Below are 11,661 nucleotides of genomic sequence, written 5' to 3'. Positions count from 1 at the left end.
CTCCATAATATATGTCTTGATAAAATTGCATCGAAAAGAAAAAAATTACTCATTTTAACAGGAATATGAGACAATTTTACTATTTTGTCTTTTACTGTAATAAATGTAATACTATGAAAATAATATTTACATATAATTTAAATGTATTGATGAAATTAATAAAAATAATAAAATTTTATTTCACTAATGTGATACTATAAAAAAGATATTTACATAGAATTTAAATGTAAGTAGATGGTGCTCCCCAATATACAAAGTCAAAAAAGTGAAATGTGAATTGTAAGAGTTCATATTAGTCAACTAATTTTAATTAGACCATTCCATGAAATAATCGTAAACTCACCTACCAAAATAAATGGTGTCAAACTATTACACTTCCTTAGTAGGAATCATTTCTCTTAATTTGAAAGAGACCTTAAAATTCCAACTTAAGTACAAATACCACAAATCACAACCTTAATCCTGTTTTATCTTCCTAATCACTATTCTTTTGTTCGCTATTGAAACAACCCACAATTCTAAACAACATATTAGCTATTTAGAGAACATTACACCATTTTCCGAGTGTGGCGAAAAATAATCAGCTACCCTGATTAGCTAGTAAAACCCTTGGAAAAAACGAAAACAAAACAAAACGAATAACTACACTGGATTATCGTCTTAAATCGATCTTACATTGGGGTTTATTTGACCTCATTGGCAATTAATGAACCGTCTTTCATTAGCTTCAAGCTTAGACTGTTAAATCGTTCTCGAGAATATTGTCTAGATGCCTTTCTCCAATCTGTTCCGGCCTTCATCATTGTAGAGAATTCATCGTAACTAATGCGTCCGTCCTGTCAAAGAAATGCATCAATAATCAGAATTGGATTCGTCGTTTGTGCTTTGGATTATAATGGACTATAGTAAAATAACTCATCAAATAATGTGCAATTTTTATTTATGCGAAAGAAAACTTTTACTATCAAGGTCAATCGGAAACATCTTTATTATCATTAATTAAGTTTTTATAAAAAGGATAAGATTACATAAATCTGACCCCAAATCCCACCCTCGGTAAGAGCTACTTAATGGCATTGAGCCGATGAAATGTTGTGTGCTATGTTATGTTGTAAATCAATCAAAAAAGAACGGGAACGAATGATTATCTCTAACAATCCGAATAAAGGCTTGTCGAAAACTGACCCAACCCAAAATTGACTTGAACACTTCAAAGATCAGAAAAAGTTGGTCTTGAAATATGTACTTTACCCTGGAGTTGATCAAGGTGAATCTCATGATATAAACCGTTGGTACAAGCACTTAAAACACCCAAAATCAGATAGACTAAACCTTAACCAAACCCACTCATCTGACACCTCTTTTGGAAAAGAGATGAAAATATTTAGAAAATGTCGTAAATATCCATGAACGTCTTCAGGGAAACAGTTGATGAAACTCGAACAGAGTATACATGTTAATATGTGTAAGCAATGAAATCTAACCTTATCTGTGTCCACATCATGCATAATGGCATTGATGACTTCCTCGGTGTTGGAAACCTCATCACCCTCATCATTCAATGCTTCCCTCAACTCATCAACCTCGATGAATCCAGTCTTGTTTTTGTCGAAGAAAGAGAATGCCCGATGTAAATGCTCGTCATTGGCCATTTTCTTTATGTGAATTGAAACAGCAAGGAACTCGGAATAGTTCAACACTCCGTCCCCATCAACATCAGCCTGCATAAACCATTCAGACTCATCAGGGTGTTAATGCCAATAAAGAAGCATTAAATACCAATACACCAAAGAGATAGTTGACGACGGAATAATTTTAAGATGAACTTCAGGGACCTTTAGCATAGGAATGGTTAGCACTTGTATTTCATCTATAGCAACCTATGTTATTTGGACTCGGGTACTTATGATAGATACCGGTACGTGTCCAAGTATCGGTTACGTCTAAATATTCAATTTTATGCCTAAACTTGTAAAATGCAATGGAAACTTGTAAAAGTACTGGCAATTCATAATGAAACTACGTTTTTACTGACAACATTGTTTCAACATTGAGCTTCCATCCGTTCATAAAGGAACCCCAGTTCGGAGATTTGTTCATCTCTGATATATCGAATTTTCCCTCGGTGGCCATGAGTTTGCCCAAGTGACCCAAAAATCTTGCATTTCATGGGTAATGGGAAAGCTCATGGGATCAGAGGGAGACATTCCTGAAACCAATAACTTAGTAAAGTGCCATTACGAGCATCTAAGCCTTCTACTACCAGATGACTTCCCAAGTAAAATGCTCTATTTTTACAATGCACAATAACAACCACAAGTAAAATGCTCAAGTGGGAGAATTTGAATGAAGGCAATAGCTTCCGATTTCAGGCGTAGAAACCATAGACTCATAGGTCCTAATTAAAAAGTCACATTATAGCAAAAATACTAACTAATTGCAACAGTACTTCAGGCAACTCAACTCTCTTGAGATTAATCTCCAAGCTAAACACAAATGGCATCTTAACCAACGAAAACACATGAAAGGTTTTGGAAAAAGTACACACCGGAAATATGGTTCTTGTAGAGAATAAGTAAAAAATAACCACAATACAAAGGGTGAAATAAATCTGAGAGATTAAGGTAGTAAAATTATCAAGTTACCCTGTCCCATTTGAAATATTTCGATGGACCAAAGATTTATAGTTCTTTGGTTTCAAATTATCATGGATTATATTCAGATGCTTGTTAAATCATGTGCACTTATTTAGGGAAATTGCAGATGATATATGCTACTAAGGGTCAGTTGGAAACAACATTTTTTATCACTAACAAGGGTAACATTGTGTACATCCGACCCCTAAACCCCGTTTAGGTGAGAACAACTTAATGGCATTGGAGTAATAAAATGCTTTAATTGAATGCTGAAGGAAGTATAATTTTACCGCTTGCATTAGTATTTGAAGGTCTGCATCAGGAATATGATGTCCTAGCTTGTGCAGTGCAACCCTTAACTGCTCCATGTTGATTTTTCCAGCTTTGCTAGTGTCGATTGTATCAAATGCCTCCTTGATGCCAGCCACTTCTTCCATTGACAAAAACTCGGCAATTACCTGCCGACAAGCAAAATAAAAATGTTATAATTTGCAAAAGTATAGTAGAACATGATTGAAAAAAAATGATCGTAACAAATGCAAAAGAAAGCTTAGTTCTTAACCTTTAGAGCTTTTTTCTTAAGCTTGTTCATCACAGAGAACTGCTTCAGCCTGGCTTTTACTGTTTCACCAAGGGAGACATTTGGAGCTTTTTTTATATTCTGCAACCATGGATGATCTGCATTTCTCACAAAAGTTCAAAGTAAATCATAAACCATGATCAGAAAACATAAACGGTTTACTGAAGAAGAATATGAATTACCAAGTACTTCTTGAGCAGTCAGCCGTTTCTTCGGGTCAGGTTCAAGCATTTTCCTCACAAGATCTTTTGCGTTGTCGGAAACTTTTGGCCAAGGATCCCTTTTAAAGTCGACAACAGAGCGAATTATAGCTTGTGCAACACCTTGTTCAGTTTCTAAGAGAAATACATAGTACTAGTGAGCAATTACGGAAACTCACGAAAAATTGTCACGCAAACAGTTAAAAAACTTCATAAAAACTTTTCACGACATGAATTATCAGTACGGGAAAATCCCAAGCACATGAAACAAATCGAGCGTACCTGCCCAAAAAGGAGGAACACCACATAGCAAGATATATAAGATAACGCCAGCACTCCAAACATCAATCTCTGGACCGTAGTGACGTTTTAGAACCTCGGGAGCCATGTAATAAGGACTCCCTACAATCTCAGTAAACATCTCACCTGCCGGTCGAACCCATTGAATACAACCATAGCAATAGTTAGAGAATAGATGTCACATTTGCCTTTTATATTGCATCAAAACAAGAAAAATAATGTTAGCTCGGTAGCATTACCATTCTTAAAAGTTACTGACAAACCGAAATCAATGGCCTTTAAGGCCGAGTTTTCCTTCTTGTTGGCAAATAAGAAGTTCTCCGGCTTTAGATCCCTATGCATTACTCCATGTCTATGACACATCTGCCATAACCCCCATAAAGAACAAAATTTATAAATCGGCGAATTTACAATGAAGGGGCAGCAACATGAAGAACACGCATATTGTAATCCGAAACAACTTTATTATCACTAAAAAGGTAAAGTTGCGTACATCTGAATCTCCAAACCCCAAATACGTGAGCCATTTATAGCGCTGGGACAATGAAATGTTATTGTAATTGTTTATAAGATCTATCAACAGTTACAGGAGGACATTATAGTTAACTTGCTACTCAGCAATTGGCAAATATCCAATATTCAAAACTCAACTCCTCAGGATAACAACTAGACTCACTATTTAGGATCAAACATGCCACACAAAAAACAAAATCGCATAGAATATAATACTTATATAATCCAAAATGACTAACTTTTATCATCATCATCGTCTTCGTCATCATACACAGTATATGTTGGTATAATCTATCTCATATCAATGAATTAAAGATCATATGCACACTTTATAAATCATTAAAGCCCTTCCTCCATTGCCATGTAGTTTTGGGACACTTTTAAAGTGTGCACCTCATCTTTCTCCAATAATATGCTGACATTAACAATAAGTCCACCTAAACTTAACAGCATATCCCAAGCTATGATAAGGGTACAGAGAGGGATGAATGACAACAGACTATACCCTTATGACCTTATCAATAAACCCTTATCAATAAAAGAGTGGGTTTAGGTTGTGGCCAGTGAAACCCTCGACCCAGAATACCAAAGACAAAGAAACTATACCAAACAAAACATCAAATCTATTTATAGCAATAAAAGCAATTAGAAAGCTTTGAAAATAGAAATTATACCTGAACAACTTCTACAATAGTTTTAATAACAAAGGCAGCAGCTCTTTCAGTATAATGACCTCTAGCAACAATCCTATCAAACAATTCTCCACCTTCACACAACTCCATAACAATATGAACAGCATTATCATCTTCATAAGTATCTTTCAAAGTAACAATATTAGGGTGTTTTGGTAAATGCTTCATAATTTCAGCTTCTCTTCTTACATCCTCAATATCAACAGCAGTTTTAAGCTTCTTTTTCAAGATTGATTTACAAGCAAATTTTTCACCGGTGTTTAAATCTGTAGCCAAATAAGTAATCCCAAACTCACCTCTTCCAAGCTCTCTACCAAGATCATAGTGCGCGTGTATGTCACGCCCTGTGGGGTTTTCTAAAACGAAGAGTTTTGTGTCAATCTCAGATCTATGATTTACTGAATAATCAGCTGCAAATGGGTTTGGTTTCTTCTTTTTGCTGGTTTTTCTACCATTTGGAGATGCACAACAATTACCCATGAATCAAAATCTTGTATTTTTTATACTTCTACTAAGAATTGATGAAACCCAGTAAAGATTGAGGGGAAAAACTAGGTGGGTAAGTGATAAAAAGATGAGATTCAGGTAAAAATTGAATCTTTTTATTGAAAATCTTCAGTGATTTGGGAGAAAATAAAGGGGAAAAAAAGAAATGAAAGTAATAGAAAAAAGTTTGGTTGATAAAAAAAGAAGACTAAATAAATTGGTAATGTTTGACCAACAAGAACACGGGAACAAATATAAAAAAAATAAAATAAAAGATAATGTTTTCTTGAAAATTACTTAAATGAAATAAATCCCATAAATTAATTAATTAGATAGTGAACATCAATTAAAGGAGTTAATGAAGGAGAAAGCTTGATGGAAACTTGAATACTCGATAGAAAGTGTCAAAGGCAAAAGCTTATTTAAAAGACTTTTCTATAAAACCCTTTTTATTCTTCTCTTTTATCTACAAATTAAACAACAATTCTTATTTGAGATCGTCTTTTGTAAAGATGATTCTCAAAAGTCCAGCCTATTATGTTACTTTAAAAAAAACTAACGCGTGTGTGTAACTGTAATGTGAAAAGTCACATAATATATTTGGGGTTATAACAGCATTTATTTGAGGTTATAACATAATATATTTTGTGTTATACCAGCACATATTTGAGGTTTATAATAAAATTTATTTTGGATTAGGATTATTTGCAAAGAAACACCTTTTAAAACCTCTTTTTTGTAAATAAACACCTTTTATAATTTTTTTTGTAAAAAAACAAGAGACTTCTTTTTTAAAAAAACACCTTAAATCAGTTTCCGGAGACTTTTGTCAACTTTTCGGCGTTGACTATGTCATTTGTCAACTTTCCGGCGTTGACTTTTATTTTTATTTTTATTTCTAATTTTATTTCTATTTTTATTTTTATTTTTATTATTAATATTATTTTTTTTAAAAAATTTTATTTTTATTATTATATAAAAAAAATTTAAAAAAATAAATAATAATAATAATAATAATAATAATAATAAAAACAAAAATAAAAAAAATAATAATTTTTTTAAAATTTTTTAAAATTTTTTTATTATTATTATTATTTTATGTTTCCTTTTGTTTTTATTTTTGATTTTTATTATTATTGTTTTTTTTATTTTTGTTTTTATTTTTATCATTATTATTATTATTATTATTATTATTATTATTATTAATAAAAATTAAAATTAAAAAAAATATTAATATTAATAATAAAAAAAATAAAAATAAAAAGAAAAATAAAAAAATTTGTAAAAAAAATTTTAAAAAAATTAATAATAATAATAATAAAAATAAAAAGTATAAAAAATATAAAATAACAATAAGAATAATAATAAAAAAAAAATTAAAAAAAAAAAAAAAAAAAAAGAATAATAATAATAATAATAATAATAATAATAATAGTAATAAAATTAAAATAATAATAATAATAATAATAATAATAATAATAATTAAAAATAAAATAAAAATAAAAACAAAAGGAAAAACAAAAAATAATAATAAAAAAAAATTTAAAAATTTAAAAAAAAATTATTATTTTTTTATTTTTCTTTTTATTTTTATTTTTATTATTATTATTATTTTTATTATTATTATTATTATTATTTATTTTTTTAAAATTTTTTTAAAATAATAATAAAAATTAAAATTTTTAAAAAAGTAATATTAATAATAAAAATAAAAATAAAAGTCAACGCCGGAAAGTTGACAAATGGCATAGTCAACGCCGGAAAGTTGACAAAAGTCACCGAAAACTGATTTAAGGTGTTTTTTTAAAAAAAAGTCTCTTAAAAGGTGTTTTTTTTACAAAAAAAATTATTAAAGGTGTTTCTTTACAAAAAAAGGGGTTTTAAAAGGTGTTTCTTTGCAAATAATCCTTTGGATTATAACATGATATATTTGAAGTTATAACAATATATATATATATATATTTGAGGTTATAACATAATATAATATATATATATATATATATATATATATATATATATATGGGGTTATAACAACATATAATTGTGGTTATAACATAATATATTCGGGTTTATAACATAATATATTTAGAGTTGTAACAATGTATATTTGAAGTAATAACATAATATATATGCAGTTATAACAACATATATTTGGGGTTATAACATAATATATTTAGTGTTGTAAAAATACTATACCCTCAAACACAGACCATTATATACCCAACTATATATTATGTTATAATCCCAAATATAATATGTTATAAACACAAATATAATATGTTATAACCTCATATATATTATGTTATAACCTTAAATATATATATTGTTATAGCTTCAAATATATTATGTTATAACCCCAAATAAATTATGCTATAATCCTCAAATATATGCTGCTATACACCAAATATATTATGTTATAATTCCAAATAAATGTTGTCATAACTCCAAATATATATTATGTGACTTTTCACAGTACACTTATACGCGCACGTCAGTTTTTTTTTTTAAATTAACATAATGGGTTGGGCTTTTGAGATCCGTCTTTAGAAAAGACGGTCTCTCAAGAGAGAAGTCGAAAACTAAAACGATAAATAGGGAAATAACGTCAAATTAATGAAATGAAAGCAAATAAAGATGCATTTGAAGTAGTTGAGATAGTTGTGAATAAGGTAAAATGAGTATCAAATAAAAATAATGAAGGAAAAAAAAATGATTTTCCCTATTATGGAGGTAATACATTCCTCCACCCTTCCCTAGCATAAATATTTACCCCACAAAATTGAGAGCACCTTTCATTTTTATTACTTTGCAACCATTCTTCCACGACTACAACAGTTAAATTTCACTAATTTCTCATTTATCAATTTTGTTTTCTTACTTGGACTTTTTTTACCCATTAAATATTTACACCCGACCCAAGCATGCCCTTACTAGATATTATTTGTGTGATATATATATTTTTTATTTTTTCAATCAACTATATTTATTTGTAGAAAAATTCAAAAATTTAATTTGTACATTATAGTTGTACTCCCTCCTATTTTAATGAAATGTCTTATTTGATTTTTGACATTATTCACCAATTACTTTTGATTTGTACTTTATTTTCAATATAAGTTAAAATACTGTCACGTTAGATTTTATTTTATTCGTCTTATAATTATTGATCACGTACAATTAGAGATATTTATAATTAAAATAATGCATCAACAACTATGAAAAACAATAAAAACATTAATTAGAATATGATAGAGTGTTATATTTTTTACTTTACAAATTTGTAAGAAAAATCGACCAAGATATTATTATGAACTGAAGTATAATATTCAAAATCCAAGTATTTTACAAAGAAATCTTACATTTTCATCCAAAAACATCATCTAAATACTTCTATCCATATTTGGATTGTTAAAACTTGATGTCTTCGCAAACGCATTATTCTAAATATTGATAGTCATAGTTTGGATATATTATAGGATTGGTTGAAAGACAAAAATGCAATGTGAGATTTGATTTTCAGATATTATCTCGAAAAGATAATTGTTGGGATGAGTTATCCCACATCGATAAATTGAAAATAGTGTGCACGCTTTATAAGCTATTAGAGATCTTCTTCCCATTGCCATATGGTTTTGGGATGGTATATATCTCCTTGGCTTATGAAGTGTGTGCACTTGCGTCCTCCCGTTAGTATGCTGGCATTCACAATAAGTCCAGCCTAATTTAACAATAATACTTGTTTTAACAAACACAAAATCTGATTTTTAATACTCATAGTCAATATAATTGTATTCTTTTGGCATTTTTTTTCCAAAGGGAAAACACAACAAAAAAATAAGAGTAAAAATTGTTTCTAACTAAAACTTATTTATATAAAGAAAATGTCATAAAGTGGAATTTTAGAAGGTCAATAATAAAAAACTAGAATTGAATTTCGACATATAATTGTTATTTGTTACATACATATATGATTTATAGAACTAAATTTCAGAGAGATATATACTAGAAAAGGCTTCTGCATTGTGCCCATTATTTTCATCATTCTATAATAAAATTAGTTTTACATTCTATCTGTTTAACAATATTGGTTAATTTTGATTTTTTACAATTTTTAAATAGAATTTGAGTCTTAATTTCGATAAATATTCATTATTAATAATCATAAATAATATACATTAAAATTTTATACATCAAAATAAATCTAAAAAAAAAAATCCCAAATAGTTATATATTATCTTTTTTATATGAATGAGAAAAATTATATTTTTATATTTTTGACTCACTATGTATACATACATTAAAGTTCTTCTAATCAAACTATCACCTTTTTTTAAAAGGATACAACAATTACAGGACAAAAATGGAGTAGTTAACTTGCTAATGTGGCAATTTATAATTAAAACTCAACTCTTAAAATAATAATTTTGACTCACTCTCTTAAATCAATTACATGTCACATTATAAAAAAAAACAAATTTATGTATAGTCTCATCGTGAAACACGCCAATAGATGAGTTAAATAGTTAATAATAAAAATTATTGAGATAAAACAATCAAATAATTATATAAATAAACACCAACTAAACTTATTATTATTCTCATGCATTTTATCACGAAGTTTAATCATTATATCATAAGAAATAAGTCTTTTTTGAAAAAATTCACGCACATCTGTAAGCTTAATATCTCTAATACTATGGATGCTTTTCCTCTTTGTACTTGAAGAATCCCACTTACACAACTTTTGAGCATGACTACCTAATTGGGCTGGCTTCTTTGTTTTCACCAGATACTTTGAAATTTTTTCCCATTTTCTTCCAAATAACATTACACCCTCTAAAAACAACCTACATAAACAAAATAACATCAAATATGTTGATAGTCTGATCGGTAATAAACGTTGGAACGTATAACATATCTTACAACTTCAACCATTAACTTAAGAAGCTAACGTGATAAGAGGTTACAGGTTCGTATATTAACTACCCCTTGATCATCAAGCTTTTGATTAAGTTGATTTCTTGACAATAAATATGATTGTTAACTCTAAAATTAAGAATAACTTGAAATTTTAGTCTCTGAATATATAGTTGCGTTGTACTCTCATCTTCCCAAATATTTTTTTGAATCCACCTTTTAAGTGGACCCCAAAAACTTGTGTCAGAGTTAGTTAGTATGGCAGGTCTATACTCTTCCATCATCTTACAAAAATAATTATATTTATCCTCCTCTTGTATTGTTTTTTATTAACTCATCTTTATTTTGAACTGCATCACCATGCATTTGTAGATAGTCACAATATATTATAAAGTTTATTAGAAATCCATCACACCATTTTTTAAACGTAATTGACAAAAATAAACTGAAACACATAAAAATTAATAAATCCACATATTATCTATTTTTAAATAAACCCACCTATTAAATATATTTGTTAAAATAAATTCAGTTTAAAATATTATTTTTTAAATATTATATAAACCAATTTATTTTTATGTTAGGTAAATGCTAACAAATAAATCCTCAATCCCTTTTTGTTTGTCCATTTTAAGTTTTTTTATCCTAAGAGAAAAAAATTTAAATTATAATTTTGGATTATATATTGAAGATAACATATATTCATATGAGATCTTATTAAATTCGTCTTGATGCAAAGTTTTTAATAATTTTGTATGATGCGTATTTAGAGATATTAATATTGAGGCTCAATATTAGCTTTGAAATACGGAAAAAAATAAAGTGGACAAACAAAAAGTAACTAAAAAGTATAATTAATCCATATAAATATTTATTTTATATATTGATCATTATTTAAAACATAAATTTATGGCTGATTTAAACATAAATTCATGGCTGAGTGATTTTTATATATATTTAAATTATTTAGTTTGTAATGATAGTAATTTTTGGATATGAAATAATTTTAAACATTAAAATATCTTATGTATTTCAATCTAACACAAATCATACTCTCTTCGGTTCTTTAAGAAGTTCTCATTTGCTACGTTGGATGTTCCAATTGTTGTTTCCATGAAAAATCTATTTATTTGTATTACAAATTTTTGACAAATATAACATTATTCATCTTAATGGTCTTTATATTTTTTTCATTAACTTTTTTTAATATTTTTTTTATGTTTATAAACCCCACTTTTCTTTTATCAAATTTATCATTCAATAAAATACGATATCCACTACCTGAAAAAATTTATTTTTTTTAATTATCATATTCTTTGTGAAATCTTTATTATAGA

The 11,661-nt window shown here is 28.1% G+C and overlaps 1 protein-coding gene across 1 annotated transcript; it reads right to left on the bottom strand.

Moving 5' to 3' along the window:
• Nucleotides 1–323: 323 nt before the first annotated feature.
• LOC130796787 (calcium-dependent protein kinase 8-like) lies at nt 324–5,800 on the bottom strand. Its single transcript, XM_057659183.1, has 8 exons — nt 4,904–5,800; nt 3,956–4,079; nt 3,699–3,842; nt 3,399–3,551; nt 3,199–3,314; nt 2,927–3,094; nt 1,485–1,721; nt 324–836 (listed from the first exon to the last, which is right to left on the bottom strand). Exons 1-8 carry the CDS (start codon nt 5,399–5,401, stop codon nt 684–686), a joined length of 1,593 nt encoding a protein of 530 aa, XP_057515166.1. The 5' UTR covers nt 5,402–5,800; the 3' UTR covers nt 324–683.
• Between the last annotated feature and the right edge of the window lie 5,861 nt (nt 5,801–11,661).

Source organism: Amaranthus tricolor, chromosome 12 (genome assembly GCF_026212465.1).
Source record: "Amaranthus tricolor cultivar Red isolate AtriRed21 chromosome 12, ASM2621246v1, whole genome shotgun sequence".
Taxonomy (NCBI): domain Eukaryota; kingdom Viridiplantae; phylum Streptophyta; class Magnoliopsida; order Caryophyllales; family Amaranthaceae; genus Amaranthus; species Amaranthus tricolor.
The sequence above is the reverse complement of the archived record's forward strand: the minus strand, read 5'-3'. Positions and strand labels throughout refer to the sequence as shown.

Excerpts from the sequence above, each read along its gene's own strand:
- LOC130796787 (XM_057659183.1), bottom strand. The coding sequence starts at position 5,401 with ATGGGTAATTGTTGTGCATCTCCAAATGGTAGAAAAACCAGCAAAAAG. Across the intron at positions 3,552-3,698 it reads TGTTCCTCCTTTTTGGGCAG|AAACTGAACAAGGTGTTGCA; the intron begins GTACGCTCGATT and ends TATTTCTCTTAG. Across the intron at positions 3,315-3,398 it reads GACTGCTCAAGAAGTACTTG|ATCATCCATGGTTGCAGAAT; the intron begins GTAATTCATATT and ends TGAGAAATGCAG.